The sequence below is a fragment of the Pan paniscus genome, chromosome 7, assembly GCF_029289425.2.
Source record: "Pan paniscus chromosome 7, NHGRI_mPanPan1-v2.0_pri, whole genome shotgun sequence".
NCBI lineage: Eukaryota > Metazoa > Chordata > Mammalia > Primates > Hominidae > Pan > Pan paniscus.
In genome coordinates, this window is record NC_073256.2 from 66,025,558 (window position 1) to 66,051,386 (window position 25,829).

At 36.5% G+C, this 25,829-nt stretch overlaps 1 protein-coding gene across 9 annotated transcripts in view; it reads left to right on the forward strand.

The window, feature by feature from the left end:
* The window catches only part of SNTG1 (syntrophin gamma 1), an 865,234-nt gene that overhangs the window by 457,308 nt on the left and 382,097 nt on the right, over positions 1 to 25,829 (forward strand). For 6 of the 9 annotated variants that reach the window (XM_034966056.3, XM_063606752.1, XM_034966057.3 and 3 more), the window contains 2 exons: positions 13,749 to 13,802; positions 21,774 to 21,908. In XM_034966056.3, coding sequence (XP_034821947.3) covers positions 13,776 to 13,802; positions 21,774 to 21,908 — 162 coding nt within the window. In that variant the 5' untranslated portion in view covers positions 13,749 to 13,775. Of the gene's footprint in view, positions 1 to 13,748; positions 13,803 to 21,771; positions 21,909 to 25,829 lie in introns of those variants that run through there. The other 3 variants (XM_034966061.3, XM_034966062.3, XM_034966063.3) reach the window with 2 other exon arrangements.

A 25,829-nucleotide genomic window follows, 5' to 3' on the forward strand; every position in this document is an offset into this window, starting at 1 on the left:
ATCAAGTAAAGCATTATGGAAATTATCAAAATCATTTAAATCCAAAATATTTTTGCACCAATACTTCCTATTCTGTTTTGCATAACTACTTAGCTCTCCATGGGTGCAGCTGGAGAGGTGCATATCTTTATCAGTCTCCTGGCCAATGGAGCATTTGAAGGGAAGCAGTCTTATGTTTTATATTCAGCATGCATAAATTTGGCTGTGTTTGTCTCATTTTATTTTCCATGTTTTGGTTGCAAAGATGAAGTTTAATCAACAGCTATTGTTGCTGTTCTTATCATAATTGATCATAATAATTCTTGTTAATTTCTGAGTGTTAGATTTAATCATAATAGGCAAGATCTCTAGACAGAGGCCACATCTGATGATGTGACAGTCAGGAAATGTTCAGCTTCACTTTCACTTTTCTTGGTCAGGAACCAGGCTGTTACCATTGTTTGTTAGGTCAATGATGTAATAATAGTCTAAACAGGCTTCCTTAGGCTAGAGCTTTTCATGCTTTGTGGCTTATCACTGAGCTGTCCATGGAGATTCTACATGGATCAAAGATGAGGTAGGGGACATTCATATATTGTCATTTTTTAAACATTAAAGATGATTTCATCACATTATTCACCAAAGCTACTTATGCATTGCAGTTCTCACCTCCATATTTTAGGTAATAAAGTTTACTGATGAAATTTTAAAAATTATTTTCATAGGGGCTTTTTTATTGCCCCTAGAAAAACTTATGCTAGATAATGATTAACCAATAAACTTATTTTTCTTTTATCCATGGATACAGAAAAGAAGACATTTATAAACTATGTAATTGTTCCTGCATCATATTTTAGTACACATCAATTACTTTTAAAAAATCATATAGAGAAAGCATTACAAATTTCATATCTGAATAAGAAAAAAAGTAATATGGGAAGATGAATGTGACTCCAGAGAAAAATAAGTTTTGTTGTTGGAAAAAAAATCTAAAGTTTACATTTTAAATAACAGAATTAGTTAACCTATTGTATTAGTCAGGGTTCTCTAGAGGGACAGAACTAATAGGATATGTGTGTGTGTGTGTGTATATATATATATATATATATCCTATTAGTTAGATATATATATATCCTATTAGTTAGATATTTATATATCCTATTAGTTATATATATATAGGAGATATATATATAGGATATATATATATATCCTATTAGTTATATATATATATATCCTATTAGATATATATATAGGATATATATATATCCTATTAGTTATATATATATAGGATATATATATATCCTATTAGTTATATATATATAGGATATATATATATCCTATTAGTTATATATATAGGATATATATATATCCTATTAGTTCTGTAGATATATATATAACATATATATATATATATGAAGGCGAGTTTATTATTAACTCACACAATCATAACGTCCCACAATAGGCTGTCTGCAAACTGAGGATTAAAGAAACCAGTCTGAGTCCCAAAAACTGAGGAACTTGGAGTCTGATGTCCGAGGGCAGGAAGCATCCAGCACAGGAGAAAGATGTAAGCTGGGAGGCTAGGCCAGTCTCGTCTTTTCACATTTCTCTGCCTCCTTTTTATATTCTAGCCATGCTGGCAGCTGATCAGATGGTGCCCACCCAGATTAAGGGTGGTTCTGACTTTTCCAGCCCACTGATTCAAATGTTAATCTTGGCAAAATCCTCACAGATGCACCCAGGATCAATACTTTGTATCCCTCAATCCAATAAAGTTGATACTGAGTATTAACCATCATGTCTGTGTTACTAATAAACCAGCTACAAATGAAGTGTTTTCCTTATAGTTTTTATAGTATAACATAGAAATATCTAGTATATATTATATTCTGGAACTTATCATGTTATTAAATGGCTGGCACTTGTTAGTTGTGTTTAAAGGATTTTCAGGAATATCTAGAAATATGCGCTACTAGAGTTATTTGGATACAAGAGACCAAATCCAAATATGACTAGTTCAAACTATAAAATAATTTTTTGGAAAAATATGGACTGTTTCACCAAAGTGAAGAAGCAACTGACCAACTAGGCTTTGGAAAGAGCAGGAAGTAGGGTAGCTCACAGAATCCAGATAATGGGACTGATTGACAGTATTTTTTTCTAGATAATATCATCAAAATAAACTACTTTCAATATTTCAATTTTTTTTAAAAAAGAAATATGCTCTTTTAGTCAGTTATTGTCACAAAATATTACACAATAAAACAATAAAATCTCAGTGGCATACACAACTGTATCAGTCAGGATTCTCCAGACCAGCAGAAGCAGTAGAATATCTATGTATGTGTATACATATTTTAAGAGACCCATTTAAAGAAATTGGCTCATGCAATTGTGTGGGCTGGCAAGTCCAAATTCTGTAGGGTAGGCTGGCAGAATGGAAACTCTTGGGCAGGAGTTGGTGCTGCCTACTCGAAACAGAATTTCTTTATCAGAGAAACCTCAATGTTTGCTTTTAGGGCCTTTCAGTGATTGCATGAGGACCACCCACATTATTGGGAATAATCTCCTATACTTAAAGCCAACTGATTTCAGATGTTAACCACATTAAAATACCTCCACAGCAACACTTAGATTAATGCGTAATTAAATAATTGGGCACTATAACCTATTCAAGTTGACACATAAAAGTAACCATCACAGCTCACCCTTTGTCAATGTAACATTCATATATATCCCCTTAAACCTACTTTAGCTCCAAATAAAAACCATCACAAAGTCATCCTTCTAACGAATATGATACAACAGTCCTTTGTATAATCAAAAACACACTAATTATTTCCCTAGAAGGGGATACAAAGGCCTTGAGTAATCTCCTTGATATGCTGTAATTTAAATGCTGTGATGTAAAATTAACTATTATTAATAAATCTTATGTTAGATGATAAGGGAATAAAGAAGGGAAGAAAACAAAGATAGTTGACATATATTATACATATGTGTATACACACATATATATATGTTTGTAAGTGTACATGCACATACAGTCAAGTTTATAACAAAATGAGAAAGAAATAACAATTACAGTCCTCATTTTTGCAGCTGATCATGTGGTGGTAGTTGGTGGTAATAACTGCCTTTTTCCACTACCCATTCCTTATTCCTTGTGTCCTCAGCAAAAACCTCAACTGGTCATAGTTCTTCACCTGGTAAGGTAACCCAAATCTTCATTCCTGAAGTGTCTGGGCCATTAATAGTCCCTGCCTGAATGGGGTTATTGCAGTTTTCCATTGGCATGAATCACAAGCATGGTAAGACACACCTAAGGAATCTCCTGTACATACTCTTCCTGACCTCCAAGCTGGAGCAGCCCAATTTCCCTTTGGAAGTCAGTATCAATCACCCCAGTCAGAGGAGTAACTCATTTCTTTGCATGTTGATTCAGAGGCAATGGAGTCCAAAGTGGCTGGGAGTATCTCAACTTCCAATTCAATGAAATCATTGTTGGATCTCCTAATAGAAACATTCTTCACTGTGGAATGAAGACCTCTAAACCAGAAGAGAATAAGGTCGCAGGTACAGGAAACAAAAGTTTTGCTAGTAAGTAGAGAGTAATACTGAGAGGCACTACCCTCATTTCCTAAACTCATGAATTCTGGTAATGGGAGAGACAGCACCATATATTGAACATATACAGCTTCCTGGAGAACTTTGACTCAGCCCTGCAAGAAAATGCCACCTGGCTGATGCCGTAACTGTTTTCAAAAGGCCATTGCACTGTTCTATCAAGCCAACTTAAAGATGGTGGGAAAATGGTAAGACCAGTCCAGTGAAATTTATGAGCATGGACTCACTGCTTCACTTCATTTGCTGTGAGGTGAGTGCCTTGATCAGAAGAAATGGTGTATGGAATATGATGGCAGTGAATAAGGCATTCTGTAAATCCACAAATGGCAATTTTAGCAAGAACGTTGTGTATAGGGAAGGAAAATTCATATCCAAAATAAATGTCTATTTTAGTAAGCACAACATGCTGACCTTTCCATGATGTAAGTGTGGCCCAATACAATAAACCTGCCATCAGGTACCTGGCTTATCTCTCTGGGGGAATGATGCCATACTGGGCTCAGTGTTGGTCTATGCTGCTGACAAATTGGGCACTCAGCAGTGGCTGTAACCATGTTGGCCTTGGTGAGTGGAAGTCTATGTTGCACCTGCATATTGTGCAGAACCATCTCTAACCCAAGTCAACTTTTCTCTTCCTCCAGTGAATTGTGGTTAGGAAACTCCCCATGAGACCATAGGTGTGGGCTAAGAGAAAGAAGGTAATAGAGCAGGAGTGGAATCCATAGATAATTGAAGTTCTTTCTTTTGTAAACTATTTGTGCCTTAGGGTCTGCTTGAGCCCGATCACTTCCATTTGATGATGTGTACCCCTAATTTTATGGCTTGATCTATTGGATGATACCCAGTTCATGATGAGCATCTCAGGTGACTCAGTGTCCCATGGTTAATCATTCTGTATCTACTAATAGCCAATAGCAGAACAAGAGCTGTCTCTTAAAACGGAGTTGTTATCCAGAGAAGAAAGCAGGGATTAGCTCCCAAATTATGAGGACTTGTCCTGTGATTCACCTACAGGGACATGCCAAAGGCTCTAAACAGCATCCCTGTCTGCCACTGCCACTTCACATGACAGATATTCTGCGTCATATGTTCCAAGTGGTAGAGAGGCTTGCACAGCAGCCTGGACCTGACGCAGAATCTTCTCCTGTTCTGGACCCCACTTGAAATCAGCAGTTTTTTGAGTCTCTTCTCTAAAGAGGCCATAGTAGTCCACCCAAATGAGGAATATGTTGCCTCCAAAACTCAAATAGGCCCCCTAGGCATTGTTCCTCTTTTCTGGTCATAAGCAAGGCCAACTGCAACAACCTATTCTTTACCTTAGAAGGGTATCTCAACTGACATCACACCACTGGACCCCAAGAAACTTTGCTGAGGTAGAAGGTCCTTGAATTTTTGTCAGATTTATTTCCCACTTTCTGACACACAAATGTCTTGTTAATAAGCCTAGAATAGTTCCTAATTCTCACTTACTAGGTCCAATTAACTTAATGCCATCACTGTAATGAGCCAATGTGGAATCTTGTGGAAAGGGGAAGTGATTCAAAATCCTTGTGAGCTATTGACATAGGGCTGAAGATTGATACATCTCTGAGGTAGGACAGTGAGGGTATATTGCTGTCCTGGCCAGCTGAAAGCAAACTGCTTCTGATGGGCCTTATGGACAGGAATGGAGAAAAAGGGATTTGGCAGGTCAATAGCTGCATACCAGGTACCAGGGGATATGTTCATTTGCTCAAGCAATAAAACCACATCTGCTACAGAGCTTCAATTAGAGTCACCACCTGGCTAAGCTTGTGGTAATCCATTGTGAGTCTCCAAAATCCATCTGTCTTCTGCACAGGCCAAATAGGTCAGTTGAATTGGGATATAGTGGGAATCACTTCTCCTGAAACTTTTGAGTCCTCGATGATAGTAATAAAGTCTACAATCTCTCAAGGAAAGTGGTATTGTTTTTGGTTTGCTATTTTACTTGCAAAGGTAAGTTAAAAGTAGTTCTAATGGCATCCATTTGGCCTTTCCCATAGCAACAACTTTCACTCCACATGTCAGAAAACCAATGTGGTGATTCTGCTAGTTACTGAGCAAGTCTATTCTAATTACACACTCAGAACCAGGGGAAAAACATACAATGTGTTCACAGACTACCCTGGCCTTACCCTGAGATGGACTTGAGCTAAAACTCCGCTGGTTACTTCCACAGCCCCTCTTCTGATTGGTGGACCACAGTGGTGTTTTGCGTCTTCAGGAATTAGTGTCATTTCAGAACCAGTGTCTGGTAGTTGCTGAAAGATATGGTTTTTTCCCTTCTTTAATTCATATTTAATTCACGTTTATTTGCCCTGGTAAAAGATTATGCAATTCTTTGGGGAAGGCTGGGAGCAAGATTAACAACATAAACCTGTGGTAGGGTATCAGCGTCCTTCTTTATGTGGCCCGACTTCCTTTCTGTATTAGTCCATTTGTATTGCTATAAAGGAATACCTCAAGCAGGCTAATTTATAAAGAAAAGGGGCTTATTTTGACTCATGGTTCTGCAGGCTGTGCAAGAAGCATGACACCAGAGTCTACATCTGCTGAGGTCCCAGGAAGCTTTTAGTCATAGCAATTGGAAGGGGAGCCAGCATGTCATGTGGTGAGAGAGGAAGCAAGAGAGAAAGAAGGGAGGTTCCAGACTCCTTTAAACAGCCAGGTCTGGCATGAACTTATTACTACAGGGAGGACACCAAGGCATTCATGAGTGATCTGCCTCCATAACACAAACACTATCCACCGGGCCCACCTTCCACACTAGGGATCCCATTTCAACACGAGATTTGGAGTGGACGAACATTCAAACCTTCGTGCAAGGGGCTCTGGTTCTACAAACCATTTCAATTCTGGGAACTGAGTGAGAGTCTATGACTCTATTCTGGTGATTCATACTAGACTTTTCACTCAACCTAGAACTCATTTGCTTGTACTGATCAAATAAAAATTTAGTAGGCTTCCTGTCTATTTTGCTTCTAGGGACACATGATCAACTTGCCAACACCATAGGCCTCTCCGAGTTAAGCTACTCTGATTACTGCCTTGGCCCTGATTTCCATTCTCATAACCATGGCCTCTTTGTCTTTGCCACTTGGGCCCTGTCATCCCAGGATCCAATTACTGCCATTGCATGTAAGGATTCCAGTTCAGTGGCAATAGTTCCTATGGTAATTTCTGCCCTACAGAGAAGAGTGCCCGAAGAGCTCTTTAACAGAGCCACCACACAAATTTATTCCTCAGAGTCAAGTCGAAAGGTGCATTCTCTGGGCCCTCCCAGGGTCAGTGAGGGGCTCTTGTATGATAAATCCACTCTAACATTCCAGTACTCTTAAGTCATCTGTTAACTTCCTCTGCAGTGTACCAAGGCGATCCTGGCATTTTAATGTAATTTATTATAAGTCATTTTTTTTTGGTCCATGTTTAAACCCAAATCAACTAAACAAACTGTCAGAATCCTTTCTAACACCCCAAATTTACATCCAGAATTTATGCTTAGTGGGGCAATATCAATCAATTTGACCTAGTCCAAATTCATGTGCCTTCCAACATTATCCAACATCATGAGTATCCATTCCACAAGTAGTTCCCAGAAGTCTGTCTGTATAAATTGAAAAAATATGCAATGATTTTGAAGTGGAACACACCTTTAATGGGTTAAACTTTGTATCTCACCTTTTTTCACCTGTTGCCACTTGAGTGTACTTATACCTATAAAAGAAAAGAGGGTTGGTGGGGTTGGATCCTCAGGAGAATCAGCATTGTTTTTAGGACAACCACCTCAGTGAAGGCTATCACTCTACCACCAAGGAAGACTCAGCAGAACTTAGGGGTTCACTGAGCTCAGCTTCATCACAGACTTCATATATGTCTTCCTTCCAATATTCAGGGTCCTGTTTTTCCCAATCAATGTCTGTGTTTAACAGAAGAAACTTTGCTAAGCTGGGGTTTAATTTGTAATGTAATTCAGTGACTAGCAGGATGAGACACTGGGTTTAGTGTTCAGAAATCTCAGGCTCATGGCTATAGGAGATAAGGGTATAATCTAAGACAGGCATATGCATTTTCAGGTCATATATGCAGGGCATAGGCTAGAAATTTGAAATCCTAGGCTCACCCTTTTTCTCTCTACTTTCTATACCACGGTTAAGAGCAAACAGCCAATCTTATTGCACTCATTATTTGACAGGACTGTTCTAAGTTATCAAATACTTGGTCACTGAGAAACTTGCCTGATCAATACTTGAGTAGTAGTATTCAGTGGTGATATTGTGTGTATCTCTATTGCCTCTTTGTGCCATGGACTACCAGTGTTCTTGTTAATACTGGAAATAGAGTCTTTACTGCCTTTAAATCTAATTAGATTACAGAATCAATTCCTGAAACCCCAAAACCAAGTCAAAAAAACTCATTCTTAGAATTCTGTGCCTTTAAAACCACTGTTGGTACCCAAATCTATATCAGTCATGGTTCTACAGAGGAATGGAATCACTGTGTATATGACTAACATGACTGGGAGTCAGCAAGTCTAAAATCTACATCAGCCCAGCAGGCTGGAAACTCATGCAGAAGCTGATGATGCAGTCTGGAGGCAGAATTTCTTCTTCAGAGGAAACTCATGCTTGCTTCTGAGGCTTTTCAACTTATTTGATGAGACCCACCCACATTATTGAGAATAGTCTCCATTATTTAAAGTGAGTTGATTATATATATCATCTGCAAAGAAACTTCACAGCACCACCTAGATTAGTGTTTGATTAAATGCCTGGGCTCTGTAGCAGCTAAAGCTCACAACCACAAATATCAAGCACTTATTTGACTCAGGGGTCTTCAATGTGATTGTGGCAGCTCTGTCCTGGGTAGGGATGTAAGGGTGGTTGGAATGAATCTTGCATTCTGTGGGTCATATAAGAAGTTTGGCTCTGTGTGTGTCACTTTAAGGCCAGGCCAACAGGGCAGCAGCTTCTTGGGGAAACTGTTCTCGTGCAATTGCAGAAGTGCTAGAGGGCACGGGAAGCATGTGAGGCCTGTAGAGAAACTAGCATATGGTCTTTTCTCCCCACCCATAGCTGGAGTAGACATAAGTAATTTTGATAATAAGTGCAGTCTATATGAATGAACGTAAAATAAACTATGCTGTAGTGGATACAGTTGTTTCCCACAGGCCTGTGGGTTAGCATTTCTTATGGCTATACATGTATACTGGGATTGCACAACTGAGCACATGAATGATTGGTTATTGGAAACTACGTTTCTCACTGTCAGAGACTTATCCGGTGGAAATACTTAATCGATTGTATGACATGCTCAGTTTCTACTAAAAATGAACAATCTATTTCCTTTCACAGCCAACAGGCCCTGGTGTGTGATGTTCCCCTTCCTGTGTCCAAGTGTTCTCATTGTTGGCTTGGTTCGAAGTCTTTGCTATTGTAAATAATGCTGCAATAAACATACGTGTGCATGTGTCTTTATAGCAGCATGATTTATAATCCTTTGGGTATATACCCAGTAATGGGATGGCTGGGTCAAATGGTATTTCTAGTTCTAGATCCTTGAGGAATTGACACACTGTCTTCCACAATGGTTGAACTAGTTTACAGTCCCACCAACAGGGTAAAAGTGTTCCTATTTCTCCACATCCTCTCCAGCACCTGTTGTTTCCTGACTTTTTAATGATCGCCATTCTAACTGGTTCAAGATGATATCTCATTGTGGTTTTGATTTTCATTTCTCTGATGGCCAGTGATGATGAGCATTTTTTCATGTGTCTTTTGGCTGCATAAATGTCTTCTTTTGAGAAGCATCTGTTCATATCCTTCACCCACTTGTTGATGGGGTTGTTTGTATTTTCTTGTAAATTTGTTTGAGTTCTTTGTAGGTTCTGGATATTAGCCCTTTGTCAGATGAGTAGATTGCAAAAATTTTCTCCCATTCTGTAGGTTGTCTGTTCACTCTGATGGTAGTTTCTTTTGCTGTGCAGAAGCTCTTTACTTTAGTTAGATCCCATTTGTCAATTTTGGCTTTTGTTGCCATTGCTTTTGGTGTTTTAGATATGAAGTCCTTGTCCATGCCTATGTCCTGAATGGTATTGCCTAGGTTTTCTTCTAGGGTTTTTATAGTTTTAGGTCTAACATTTAAGTCTTTAATCCATCTTGAATTAATTTTTGTATAAGGTATAAGGAAGGGATCCATTTTCAGCTTTCTACATATGGCTAGCCAGTTTTCCCAACACCATGTATTAAATAGGGAATCATTTCCCCATTTTTTGTCAAAGATCAGATAGTTGTAGATGTGTGGTATTATTTCTGAGGGCTCTGTTCTGTTCCATTGGTCTATATCTCTGTTTTGGTACCAGTACCATGCTGTTTTGGTTACTGTAACTTTGTAGTATAGTTTGAAGTCAGGTAGCACGATGCCTCCAGCTTTGTTCTTTTGGCTTAGGATTGACTTGGCAATGCGGGCTCTTGTTTGCTTCCATATGAACTTCAAAGTAGTTTTTTCCAACTCTGTGAAGAAAGTCATTGGTAGCTTGATAGGGATGACATTGAATCTATAAATTACCTTGGGCAGAATGGCCATTTTCATGATATTGATTCTTCCTACCCATGAACATGGAATGTTCTTCCATTTGTTTGTGTCCTCTTTTATTTCATTGAGCAGTGGTTTGTAGTTCTCCTTGAAGAGGTCCTTCACATCCGTTGTAAGTTGGATTCCCAGGTATTTTATTCTCTTTGAAGCCATCGTGAATGGGAATTCACTCTTTATTTGGCTCTCTGTTTGTCTGTTATTGGTGTATAAGAATGCTTGTGATTTTTGCACGTTGATTTTGTATCCTGAGACTTAGCTAAAGTTGCTTATCAGCTTCAGGAGATTTTGGGCTGAGACGATGGGGTTTTCTAAATATGGAATCATGTCATCTGCAAACAGGGACAATTTGACTTCCTCTTTTCCTAATTGAGTACCCTTTATTTCTTTCTTCTGTCTGATTGCCCTGGCCAGAACTTCCAACACTGTGTTGAATAGGAGTGGTGAGAGAGGGCATCCCTGTCTTGTGCCAGTTTTCAAAGGGAATGCTTCCAGTTTTTGCCCATTCAGTATGATATTGGCTGTGGTTTTGTCATAAATAACTCTTATTATTTTGAGATACGTCCCATCAATACCTAATGTATTGAGAGTCTTTAGCGTGAAGGGCTGTTGAATTTTGTCGAAGGTCTTTGCTGCATTTATTGAGATAATCACGTGGTTTTTGTCTTTGGTTCTGTTTATACGCTGGATTACGTTTATTGATTTGTGTATGTTGAACCAGCCTTGCATCCCAGGGATGAAGCCCACTTGATCATGGTGGATAAGCTTTTCGATGTGCTGCTGGATTCAGTTTACCAGCATTTTATTGAGGATTTTTGCATCAATATTCATCAGGAGTATTGGTCTAAAATTCTCTTTTTTTGTTGTGTCTCTGCCAGGCTTTGTTATCAGGATGATGCTGGCCTCATAAAATGAGTTAGGGAGGATTCCCTCTTTTTCTATTGATTGGAATAGTTTCAGAAGGAATGGTACCAGCTCCTCTTTGTACCTCTGGTAGAATTCGGCTGTGAATCCATCTGCTCCTGGATTTTTTGGTTGGTAGACTATTAATTATTGCCTCAATTTCAGAGCCTGTTATTGGTATATTCAGAGACTCAACTTCTTTCTGGTTTAGTCTTGGGAGTGTGTATGTGTTGAGTAAAATGGCATTTTACTTCTGAGATAGTCCCCCTCCAAAACCCCATAACCACACTATAATAGTTAAAAAGAACATCAGAATAATCCCAATGGAAGAATATCTTACAAATTCCTTACCAGCATGCTTCAACACTGCTAAGGTCTTTAAAAATAAGCAAAGTCTGAGAAACAGTCACAGCCAAAAGAAGCCCAAGGGAAAAAGGGGACTACATGTAATGACGTGCCTTGGAAGCAATCCTAGAACTGAAAACAGACAGTAGGGAAAACTAGGAAAACACAGATGAAGTTTAAACTTTAGATAGTACTAATGTATCAACAATGGTTCATTAATTGTAATCAATGTGACATAATCATATAAGATGCTAACAGTAGAGAATAATGGAAGTGGAGAACTGTCAGAAGAAAAAATTACAACAATTGTAGCAAAATGATTGGATTGGCTTTGATTGTGATTTATGAATCATGGCAGCATCTCCTTTAAACATTTAGACAAGGTGTTCTGATGAGCTGAGCCCTGGAGGTGGGATTTATATGCAGAAAGGACTGAAGAAAGAATAAAAGCCAAAACATCGATTATTCATCACAAAGTTACTTTCCTTTTAGGGTTAAAGCAGAGGGGACTTATTTAATGCCAGCTAAAATTGGACTGTTTGGCTCTTTGGCTATTATTCCCTCTCCTAATGTTTTAGAAAAGTCAAATAATCATCTTGCTTTCAGTTTGGTGATGTGAAGCTTTAGCAAGAGTAACTTCATTTTGATATAGTCTAGTAGAACCTGAGGAACTCAATCCAAATAAGTTATCTCCTATATATTTTATCTAACTGTATGTAGAAATTCTTTGTGCTTATATATGAATTACTTTTCTGAACAAACAACTGATATTATCACCTAATGTTTTGATGAAAAAGAATAGAAGATTAGAATTAAAAAAAGGAAAATGTGCTAAAAATGGTAGAAGGTATAGATATAGCACCTGCTCAAATGTGCCGTGTTATGAAATAATTAAAATTTTTAAATGTATGCATTAAAATTAAATTCAGCATATGAAACAAATATGAGGTTATATTTAGATGGTTCAGTATCCTCATGTCTATTTCTCTGGTTGCTTTTTAGTAGCAAGAAATTGATTCCAGACATCTCTTGTTTTTATATAATCGATACATATCAAAATTTTCCTTCTTTTGTAGTAGAAGAATAACTTTACATCACAGTTAGAGAAAAGAAGATATTTACAGGTTCTTCATATAAAATGTTTATGAGCAATTCTGAAAAATAATTAAGTTAGTAATAAGAATTTCATTAATATTAATGAGGCTCACAATCCACAATATTTATCTAGAGGAAATATTTAATAGATTATATGATGCGTTTGGTTACTACTGATGAAGGCTAATCTCTTTCTTTCAAAGTCAATAGTAATAATCTATCAGTTCAGTGACAGCATGGTGATACCTCCTACTCTGTTTTGCCACACTTACCTGATAAAGCATTAATTAATCTTGTATAATTAAAAAGAAATGCCAAAGAAGGATATAATAGTTTACTCTTCCAAAGGCTGAGATGAGTAATTTTGAGGAGTACAGAGTCTTCTATTTTGGAATTAATCATTCATCTTACTTTGACATCTCATTTACTTATCCATTATATTTTGGCTCTGCATTGCTTTGTTTTATAGTGTCTGGGTGTCAACTTTCCGTGACATATCTCAGTTTGGTTAGGTGTATCACGTAATGAAAACAAAACACTCCAGAATAATTTTACAAAAACATCTATATGTATTTAAATCTACATTCATCAGTTAGGTATTATAGTGACTATAGATGAATCTATTTTAGATATTTTATACATTGATTTTTCTTAATATTATTCACTCTGACAAATAGCTTGCTTCCTTACATCATATTGTGAATACAATTTTAAGTTCCAGAGAGAATTATTCATGCATGTAGCTTTTTAATTAAAAGGAGAGAGATTAGTCAACCTTTTTTCATGAGATAACCATATGAAAGGCAACCTTTAATTGCTCTTTTTGAAGTTTCTTTCTCAATTGCAAACTCAGGTTTCACAATGCATGTTGGGAATGAGCGAGAAGAGGTTGATCTGATGATACATGGAGTCTGAATGCCTGCTGGCGGGGTGGAAAGGTGCCTGGAAATGCACACTCAATCACACTGAATGATGGCAGGATATTTATACTTCCTAAAAGCTGGGGATTAAGACTTTTTTCATCTGTTCATTTTCTTCTCTTCAGTATACCCTGGAGCTCTTGTTCCTTACAGGTGGTTGTAAACACAGTTTTCCCACAAGTTCTGCTTCACGATTTCCTCCACTATATTAGTGTTCTCTCTTACATGCCATGCTGTGCCTAATAGCTTACCATTTCTGTGTCTTTTCAGACGACATCCTTTGTGGTGCCACAGCACATGGATTTCAGAACCGCCTGTGAGGAGGTGAGTACAGAGCTTTCTGCTTTTCAAACAGGGAAAACAGAATATAAGCAGGAAACACTTGGCTCCAATTTATATAGGGAAATGCTGCTTTTGGCAGAAAATGGAGAGAGGAGGATGGGCTCTTTTTCCTTCCAGATTATGTTCTCCTTCTGCAAAGACAGAAAACTTAACTGTACATGGAAAGCCTTGGACTTTAACTCTTTCTTTAGGAAGACTGGAGCATATTGAATATAATTGAGTTGCTCCTCTCCACCAACTCTGCACTTTTCAGGTAGTGGAAGTGTTGGAAAGAATTCTTTTCACATAAATGGTAATAAATTAGAAGACATCTAAGGTTCCTTTCAGCCCTAAAATTCTATGATTTTATGATTCTGATAGTATTTAAGTAATTCAATATTATTTAAGTATTAATACACAGCAATTTAGATTCTCTGTAGAGCTGTCATCACATTTCAGCATGAGTTAAAGTGGCACATTAGTATTTCAAGGATGATAAAGAGCGTTCAAGTTTGCAGTTCAATAGTGCATGGATGTGGGCCCCCAGGGAATATAACCATTCCATCTTAGGAAGAAAAACTATCTTTTTTTAAAATTTTTTTAATTTTTACTAAATATGTAACATTCAAAGTATTGTGTTTTCATTCTTCAGGCAAAATACAAATGCATGCAGCTTAAAAATGTTTTATATTTGTTTAAAAGGTTTAAAGCATTTTTTTATTGTATATAAACAACTCAACAAAAACTAACCATAACTGCTTACCTCTGGTAGTGTTAAAATCAAACTAGGGAAAGACTTCAGTTCTTAACCTCGTGAAGACTGTTACTTTAGTGAAATGTCATGTGTTTACAGTTCTTGCATGAATTTGTGGAAAGTAACTCCTTATTTTCTTTTAAAGCAATTGAAAAAATATATATTTAAAAATACTTGTCACTGTTGGTACAAAGTTCAGAATGTAAATATAAGGTTTTTCAGAAAACTAATAAATTGCTTTTATATTTCTGTTCTAATGTTTCTACTTTTAATGCTTTAAGCATAACATTTTAAACATATCTCTATGCTAATGCTCATCAAATTACAAGGCAGTTTTTTGTTTACAAACCTTTCTCATGTGCTACACTGAATACTATAAGGTCAGAGTGTGTACATTATTCATCATTTTAACTTAGCACTTATTGGTTCATATATTTTTAAAAATTGAATTAATATTCTAGAAGCTTTGTATTTTAAATTTTAATTGTCTCATTTCTGGGTTTTTGTTTTTGTTTTTGTTTTTAATGGAGTCTCACTCTGTCGCCCAGACTGGAGTGCAGTGGCACGATCTCGGCTCACTGCAAGCTCTGCCTCCCGGGTTCATGCCATTCTCCAGCCTCAGCCTCCGGAGTAGCTGGGACTACAGGGGCCTGCCACTATGCCAGGCTAATTTTTTTATTTTGTATTTTTGTATTACAGACGGGGTTTCACCGTGTTAGCCAGGAAGGTCTCTATCTCCTGACCTCGCGATCCACCCCACTCGGCCTCCCAAAGTGCTGGGATTACAGGCGTGAGCCACTGTGCCCGGCCCATTTCTGGTTTTAATTGCATACTTAACTTTAAATGTAGCAAGTCTTCCATTTCCATTAATGTGCAACCTTATGTCTTGAGTAGTAAGGCATTCATTGAAACCCAGTGGATATTGGTGTGAATGAGATACTTATGGGACACATGACATTCATATGGTACAGATTGGACAGTGGCCAAATACTATTTAACAAATGGTTTATTTTGGATTTCAGAGGCTGGAAAGATTTACAAGAGCTTTTTGTAAACAAAATTGTTTTGATGTACTGATTTGGGATGTTTCTCAAATTCTATTAAGATACAGAAGATTTATTTAATTGGTAATACTGTTATTACTATACTAGCTCTTGTAAATTAGTAATCCTTAGTACTGAAAAGAGTGACAACCTGTTACTGAGATAACAATATAGAAGAGGAAATTAAATCACTCATGTGAGATATAGCTAAATATTGCTGAAGTCACTATATGTGATGCCAAAAGACAATAGTGATCAATTTTGGGGTAAATATTTACTTAATGGAATCCATGTGTTCAGGAAAGTGAGGACTCATCTTTGAATAGAATGATTTCAGAAGGCTTCAAAGAGAAGGGAGTCTGGTGCCAGGACTTGAATAATGGCTAGAATTTAGTTAAGGAAAAGGCCATGATCAAAAGTAATCCAGGAATGGGAATATAAATGATAAGATGCAGTTTGAAGCACTTTGCATAAAAGAACATTGAGTACACTACTGCTACAATGCAGTACAGTATAAGACAAAACAAATTAAATCATATTTGGCACTTGAAACATGGAAATACTGTGGATACTTGCAAGAAAATTTGCAGTCCATTTTACTGTCTCTGCCTACTTTTTGTAGTTTGTCATTTCTTATATCTGATATTGTGAGTATATTTCAAAATTAAGAGACCTTAAATTTTAAAGTTTCATGAAAATACATTTTGTACGTTTTGAAAGACTAGAATATAAATTAAAAAGGCCTTAACTTTTAAGTAGAAAATGGATGATATTCTACTTTTATAAAGATCCAACCTAGGTCCTATGTTTAAGAAACTACAAATTCTTAATAAGTTTAAATGTGAGATAAGTTAAATGTGAGACTTGTTTAAAGAGTAAACCCACGCAAATTCATAAACATTTTCTTGATTTGCAGAAAGCATAGCTAATTAATAATTTAAATATGTTGCCTTTTAGGCAATTAGGAAGTATTGCTTTTCAATAATTCCTTTAAGCAAATAGTCTCCAATGTGGATTTTGTAAAAAGTTCCATCTAGAATCGTCCATCAGTCAGAGAAGAAGAATATTTGACTTATATCATTTTTAAATGAATCATCCCTTTAAAATTATGTTTGGTGTATATTTTATAAAGTACAAAATACATTCATACAGTATCTATATCACATGCATTCCTTTATTTATGTGCAATGGTATGCAAAGTCAACGAAGTTTGGAGACAAATGATGTTACATTAATAAAAAGAAAGAAGAAGAATTCATGTCTTTAGTTTATATTAAAATTTGAGACCAATAATTATGTAGGTGATTTTCGATATCTAAACAATTTGGGTCCACAGATCTGTAAAGACTGCAGGTGGGGCTGTTTTAGGTTTGCAGCACCAACCTGCAGCTGCTCCCATGATTCGGTCTCTCATTTTTAGCTCTTAAAGCACTTCAGGAAGGAGTGGAGATCAAACTTCTTCCTCTATCAGACAGTCTCCTAGTAGCGTGGCTTTGGGGAAGATCATCCTGTAAGTTCCAGAGTAGTCTCTTACTCATTTTTTCTCTCTAGTGGTCATTGCTTTAATACACGAAGAATAGCTGCTTCAAGATGATGTTGTTCTTTTCAAAATTATCCACACCCCATTAGGAGATTATTGATAACCATAATGCTCTCCAGTGAAAGATGCCAATAGCCATGTCATTGTATACAGGACAACTGGGGGTGGCATTCTTAAATAATCTGTGTATGCGGGAAAGCAGAGTGTGTGGTGAAGAGTCTAGCTGCCTGTGTTGAATTCTAGCCTTTTCTTCCTCTAGGTCCCTCTGCACTTGTCTAATCTGTAAAGGCAGATGGTTGCATTAATTTTTGTTAAGGGAGAAAAACAAATTAATACTTCTTGTCACACAGTGAGCACTATATAAATAATTATTATTAAACAACAAATAAATGAAATATGTGACCACATTTCATGAGTGAGGATCTCAGTCCAGCAATGCTGATTCTAATCAAGACAGTGCCCTGAAATGGAGTTTATCCTTCTTCTTGCATCTCTCAGAGGAGCTCTGAATCTAATGCACCTGTTTATTAGTTCCCAACTTCCCTGCTCAGTGCCTGTTTCTGTCAACAATAAGTGTATTTTAACTTTCCCATTTCTTCTCCATCTTCTACTCTGCTACAAGAAATACATTTAGAACACATAACAGTGAACATATTATCTCCTTGCTCACATTTATGTATGGCGTCTCCCTTACCGTCCACCATCTGCCCATCATACAGGGCGTTAGCACGCCTGGTCCTCTCCAGACATCTCTCCTGCAGCGGCCCCTGCTGGACCACACAGGCTCAGCGGCGAGCGCACCTTCATTTTCTTGCATCATCACGTGGCACGCATTTTCACACTTCCATATCTTTACTCATGTGTTCCCTCTTGATTAAAATGACATTTGTTCCTCTGATGATGGTTTCCTCAATTAATTTTTTTCAAGACAAACCACACATATTTCCTATCCTCCATAAACTCCCTTCCCTCAAGAATATTAAATTCCCTTCCCCATGTTGCTCCCATATCAGATGTCATATTGTGTTTTATTATATATGTACTTTCGAAGTAAGTACGAGGCCGAGCGCGGTGGCTCACGCCTGTAATCCCAGCACTTTGGGAGGCCGAGGCGGGTGGATCACCTGAGGTCAGGCGTTCGAGACCAGCCTGGCCACCATGGTGGTGAAACCCCGTCTCTACTAAAAATACAACAAATTAGCTGGGTGTGATGGCAGGCGCCTGTAATCCCAGCTACTCGGGAGGTGAGGCAGGAGAATCGCTCGAACCCAGGAGGCAGAGACTGTAGTGAGCCAAGATCGCTCCACTGCACTCCAGCCTGGGGCAACAAGAGCGAAACTCTGTCTCAAGAAAAAAATAAAATAACATAAGGTAAAATAGTTACGAATACTATGAGGCCAGGGAATGTTATCTAATTCATGTCTGATTCTCTGTTAATGCTGCACAGTATTTGCAAAATTAATAAATGTGTGGGATTTTAAATGTATTTCCATGTGCACCAGATGAATTTTCATGGTAGAACATGTGTAATATCTGTAGCCTCTGGAAATGTATTTTAACTGATCTGTTTTAGCACTTCGTGTGCTGTTTTCTCCAGCAGCTATTTATTGGAATGTGTGTTTGTGAGTGTGTGTGTGTGTGTGTGCTTCTGTGATTTATTATAAAAAAAATCCTCCTCATTCATTATTTTCTGCAACTCTTGTCCTTTCAGAACCCAAAAGCGAGCTCAAAGACTGTATTCTGTTTTCCAGACAACTATCTAATAATTTGTGAACATTTTACATAGTATTTAAGTGAATGATAGCTTTGGCCACATAGAAATTAAATGAGAACACCCTGATAGCTTTGTTTTAGCTCCTCAAACTTTCCCTGGATGATCTTTAGTATCTCTTTGATGTGCACCAAAAGTATATCTCTGGGCTTTCAGGGAAAACCCTTCTAACATCCTGAAGTTCAAACAGAGCATTATTTGTGATTATCAGCTATTCCATTACACTTCTGGGGGAAAAAATGTCCTGGAATATACTGTACTGAAAAATCAGGAAATGTGCTCATTTATGATCACTTGGCTTTGATGTATCATTTCATATTTCCACTCCTCAGAGTGGCTTCCCCCCTCAAAAAGGATGCATGTCGGCCCCTCTCCAATATCCTATTGTAAGCATGAGTGACTTTGTGTAAAAACATAGAAAAAATATGTTCTATATTAGGGAAAGTACAATCTGCTTGTGCTGAAAGATTTTTGTCCTCTAGATATATTCACTTAAAGTATTCTCTAGATTAGTCAGCCTGGTTTCATGAGCACTTGTGTGCTAATGCCATGGATGAAGAAAAATTGCTTTCCTTGCTCATGAAAAATCTTCTGTTTTTCCTAAAAAAGACATCATACCTTTTACAAAATAATTCTAGAATAATATAAGAGTGTATATGATAGAGGGCAAAAGAGTGTGCATCAGCACACGAGAACAAAAGCAGTTTAGAGAAAGAGTTATCTTTGGAGGCTGCGGTATATAAATATATTCCCATCAATATTACAGCGGATTCCTTTAAAGTAGCAGACTCCCAGCAATAGCCATGGAAATGTATATTCCAAGAGAAAGTCTGGTATTATTTGCCTGGGATAGCATGCTCCTTAAATCTAAGGATAGATTTCACATGTAAGTGATATAATATGATATTTGTCTTTCTATGACTGGCAATTTTTACTTTGCAAAGTATCCTCCAGCCTTATCTATGTTGTTGCAAGTTAAAGAATTTTATTCCTTTTTTATGGCTGAATAGTGTTCCACTGTGTATAAGTACCATATTTTCCTTATCCATTCATGTGCTGATGGGCATTTAGGTTGATTTCATATCTTGGCTGTTGTGAATAGTGCTACAATAAACATGGGAGTGCAGATGTCCCTTTGACATACTCATTTCATTTCCTTTGGATATATACCTAGTAATGGAATTGCTGGATCAGTTTTTAATTTTTTAAGGAATCTTCATACTGTTTTCTTTAAGGGATATACTAATTTACATTTCCACTAACAGTATGTAAGAGTTCACTTTTCTCCACATCTTCACCAGCATTTGTTATTTTTTGTCTTTTTGTTAGTCACCATTCTAACTTGGGTGAGGTGGTATTACATTGTGGTTTTGAATTGCGTTTTCCTTATAGTAAGTGATGTTGGAGTTGAGAGTAGAATAGTGGTTACCACACACTGGGGTGCATGGAAGGGTCAGAATTGGGAGATATTGGCGAACAGGTACAATGTTACAGTCAGATGGGAGGAATAAGTTCTGTTACTCTAGTGCACGGTAGGATGATCACAGCTAACAGTAATGCATTATATGTCACAAATAGCTGGAAGAGAGGGTTTTGAATGTTCTCACAACACATATATTATTAGTGTTTAAAGTGATGTATATGCTAATTATCATGATTTGATAATTACACAATATATACATGCATCAAAACCTCACATGGTTTGCCATGAATACATACAATTACTATGTGCTAAATTTTTAATTTGAAATTAATTAATTAATTAACTCTGAGGATAAATGTATATCCCCATATATATATTCCACTATCTTAAGAATGACTCAATAATTATTAAAAGAAAATGTCATTTCCAAAGTGGTCATTATTCCTATGGACTTTTTGGTGCAGAATAAGAGCTAAAGATTATATTCTATCTCAAAGGAATTACCTTTTGTGTCTGTGACAAATGGGAATGTTAAGTGCACTTTCTAGGGAGAATATTTATATTAATCCAGGTTAATATATGTATTCTGGATAAATGACAAGACTCATGGACTTCTTTGGTGATTACTAAGATAATAGCACAAGTTCAGAAATCTTTACAGTCTGTTTTCACAATTACCCAAAGGATATAAAGCAAACACATTGGATTAGGCATCAAAAATCTTGGGTCTTAAACTAGGCTCCAATTTTAATTAACTGTGTTAATCTGGGTAGTTTATTTCACCTTGTTGCCCTTATTTCCTTCTAGGTATAAACTGTGTGTGTGTGTGTGTGTGTGAGAGAGTGCGTGTTCATGCATGTCTGTGCATGTGTGTATGCATGCATGCATGTGTTTGTTCGTGACTAGGAATGCTGACATAGTGGAGTTTAGAGTAGGCTGGGGCAGTGGGAGGGGAAATGGAGAAATAGGAGTGTGTTCCTTCTTTTTGAAGTAATGGAAATGTTCTAAAATTGATTACAGCGATGGTTGCACACCATTGAGTATATTAAAAATACATGAATTGTACATTTTAAAGGGTTGAATTGTATGGAATTTGAATTATATCTCAATAAAGCAATTACCTTTTTATTTTTAGATTATAAGTATTACAAAAATCCTCATTATTTTAAAAATGTAGTACATGTACCATAATCCTTACTCCCCACTTCTTTGTGTGAATTTTGTGACATTGTTTTCATTATCCGAGAGTTCGCTTTACTTGAGATCATTCTCCTTTTTTTCCCTTGCACCCACGTTAAGTATTCAATTTCAGGCTCATCAGAGTGTGTTTTCACCACCTCTTACATGTTATTCACCATGTTTTGCTGTAAACTGGCCACAAAATTACAACCTATAAACTAAGTATAATTTTTCCTCTGTTTGTTTTTTTTTTTTAATCTGAAGACAAAGACAGGAATTTGTTTGCTGCAGGATGGTAACCAGGAGCCTTTCAAAGTGCGGCTGCACCTAGCCAAAGACATTTTGATGATCCAGGAACAGGATGTGATATGTGTGTCTGGTGAGCCTTTCTATTCTGGTGTAAGTAGCTTTTTCTTCTGTTGAAATTTTTTGTGTTTGTTTTTTGTTAATAAAAATGTTTATTCACAGAACATTTTAAATATGTTTTTCTTTCAGTGTCTAGTCAATGGTTCTTCATGGAATTTTTGCTTACATCATTAAGTAATCAGCGGCCCTGTATGAGAACCTTGCCTGGGGTCCATGAATACATATTTTGGGCCCATCTCCAGCCTGTTGTCTATGACTCCTAGCTGTCATCATATGATGGGAGTGACACTGTATTTTCTGATTATTCTACCATTTTACATAGAGAATTAATTGAGAACTATGCATGGTGATGGCCTTGGCTCTGGTTTTATCTTTAATGACCTGGGACTATTGAGAGTGGTGCCAGGGTGGGGCACATCCTTCAGCATCACTGAATCTGGAGACGTTAGGCAGCGGTCACTGAACTCAGCGTGAGTGGTGTTCCCCTAGGATAGTGTCTAAATGATTCTGTGGGCCTCCCTAATATAATTATGCCCAAGTGCTGTAGCAAATTCTTTTCTCCAATGCTTCAACCCATTGACACATTACACTGCTCCTAATCTAACTTCAGAAAGAGCCATAAATTACAGTGCAAAACTGATTGCTGTACTTACTTCTGTCGAGGCAGCATAGCTGTGGAAGACATCCTTAGATGAGATTAGATTTTATTCTGCTAAAAGACATTATCATAAGACAAGTTCTGGAGTTTATCATTCATTGTATAATAATGCTATTAAAGGCTTCTTTTTAACAATGTTGCCGTATGTGATCTCAGAAGAAAATTACAGACAGTAGCATGTAGTCTGCTCCCTGCTTTCCCCAAACATCTGCAGCTATTTAGCATGGAGATTTAATTTGTACCTCATTAACAGACTTACCTTGGAGTGTTTAGTTGGTGGTGAATAATGCTGAACTTGAGCTCTCACATCACTTCTTACTAACACCCTATGGGAGTCACACAAGGCCCTAAATCAATAGGCCTTTGCCAACTAAAGATAATGGACATTTTGCAGACTGTTAACTATTCTTTTGTCACAGACCATTTAAATCATTCTGAATCATGGGCCTGGATGTCAAGGCTGATTAAACTGTTCTCATGGGGTTGTCCTTTCTTCCCTTTGGTTAATAATAGAGAAGTGACATGAGTCATATAACCCTCTAGAATAAATATATCACACTGGTCCCAGATCAAAAAATAAAATCAGTAAAATTTACTACTTTGATACTGAAATAATATTACTGATTTTAAACTTCACAGTCAATAATAGCTGATACAAATAGACCTATTCTCTTCTCAAAAGATAATTGTGCATATAAATAAAGCTCAGAGTGCTAGGAATAATGAAGAGAATTAAGGAGAAATATCCTATGGCATTGTCAACAAATTCAAAAAAGCATTTGACAAAATTCAACACCCATTTTTACAAAACACTTTAGCAAGATATGAATAGACAAGAATTTTCTTAATCTGACAACTGTCATCTAATTAAAGCCTCTCACTAATATGTTAGTTAACATTGAACATTTTCTCTGAGATTGAAAGCAAGTCAAGGATAATACCTTGCTTAATAATCAATGTTGTTCACCATGCTCCTACAGCAAGTCACAAACGATGTATAAAGAACAAAAATTATACAGGAAGAGGCAAAATGGCTTTACTTGTAGATTTCATGATGATATGCATAGAAAACCTTAAGAATTCTACAAAAGATAGAATAACACTAAAATTTAGCAAGGTTGCTGGGAATAAGGACAATAGCCCAAGTTAATTGTGTTTCTAAAACTACCTACAAGCAACTAGAAATGAAATGAAAATGCAATCCACAATAAGTCAGAAAGACAATACACTCAGGAACATATTTAACAAAAGATGTATATGATCTCTATCCTGAAAACTACAAAAACTATGTTGAAGGAAATTAAAAGATATAAACAAATAAATGGAGAAATACAATATGATCATAAATTAAAAGCTAAGTATTGATAAGCTGTCACATCTTTCTAAATATTCCAAACCAGTCAAAACCCCAAAATATTTGTGTGGATATGTACAAGTTGATTCCAAAATTTACATGGAAATATAAAGGACTTACAATAACCAGAACAATCTTGAATAAAAAGAACAAAGTTGGAGTGTTCATTCTACCTGATTTTAGCGCTCACTATAAGATTCTAATAATAAATACAATGTAATGCTGTAATAAATTCAGGCATAGCAATAAGTGGAACATTCTAAAGAGTCCAAAAATAGACCCACTCTTATATGGCCAGTTAAGTTTTTTTTTTTTAACTGTGGTAAAATATACATAATATAAAATGTACCATCTTAACTATTTTTAAGTATAAAGTTCAGTAGCCTTTCGTGCATTCATTTTGTTGTGTAACTATCACCACTATTCATTGCCAGAATTTTCATCATGCCATACTGAAACTCTGTACGCATTAAACAGTAACTCTCCATGCTCTCCTCCTCTTAACCCCTGGTAACCACTGTTCTACTTTCTGCCTCTACATTTGACTATTCTGGGTAGATCTTGTAGGTGGAATCATACAATATCTGACCATTTGTGGATGACTTATTTCAATTATCCTAATGTCTTTAAGGTTCATCCATGTTGAAGCATATATCAGAATTTCATTCCCTTCAAAGGCTGAATAATATTCCATTGTGTATTTATACCACCTTTTGTTTATCTTCTCACTCGGTAGTGAACATTGAGGTTGTTTCCACCTTGGCTTTTTGAAAAATGCCTCTAGGAACATGGGTGTACAAATGTGTTTGAGTCACCACTTTCAATTATTTGGTGTATATACCCAGAAGTGAAATTGCTGGATAAAATAGTAATTCTTTGTTCAACTTTTTAAGAAACTGTCGTACTCTTTTCCACAGTAGTTGTATCATTTTCCATTTCAACAAGCAAAATACAAGGGTTCCAATTTCTCCACATTCATGCCAAGCCTGTTGTTCTCTGTGTTTTTGATAATAGCTATCCAAATAAGTGTGAGGTTGAATCTCACCGTGGTTTTCATTTGCATTCTCCTGTCAATTAATAATGTAGAGCATCATTTTATGTGCTTATTGTCTGCTTGTGCGTCCTCTTTGGGTAAGTGTCTATTCATATCCTTTGTCTATTTTTGAATTGGATTGTTTGTTTTTTGGAGCTTAGTTGCAGGAGTTCTTAATGTATTTTAGATACTAGTCCCTTATCAGATATGTGATTTGCAATATTTTCTCCCAAATTGTGGATTGCCTTTTTACTCTATTAGTATTTTTGATGCACAAAAGTTTTTAATTTTAATAAAATCCATGTCAATTTTTTCTTCTATTGGTCATACCTTTTGTACCACCTCCAATAAATAATTGCCAAATTCAGTGTCATGAATCTTTTCCACTATATTTTCTTCTAAGAGTTTACAATTTTTGCTGTTACTTGTAGGTTTGGTTATATTTTAAGTTAACTTCTGTACATGGCATTAGGTAAAGGTCCAACTTCATTCTTTAGCATTTGGATATCCAGTTCAAAATCATGTGCCGTATACATAAGGGGGTATTTGTGGCCTCTCTATTCTAGTTTATTAGTCTATATATTTGTCTTTATGCCAGTAACACACAGTTATGCCTTTTGTTTGTTTGTTTGTTTTTACTGTAGCTTTATAGCAAATTTTGAAATCAGCTAATTTGGGTTCCTTAAGATCTCAAATAAATTTTGGAATGAATTTTTCTATTTCTTGAAAAAATATCATTGCAGTTTTTATAAGCATCATGTTGAATCTGTAGATCACTTTTAGTAGTATGGACATCTTAATAATAGTAAGTTTTCTGATAGATGAACATAGCATCTTTCCATTTATTTATGGGTACTTTGAGTTCTTTTAGCAATGTTTTGTTGTTTTCATGTACAAGTCTTTCAACCC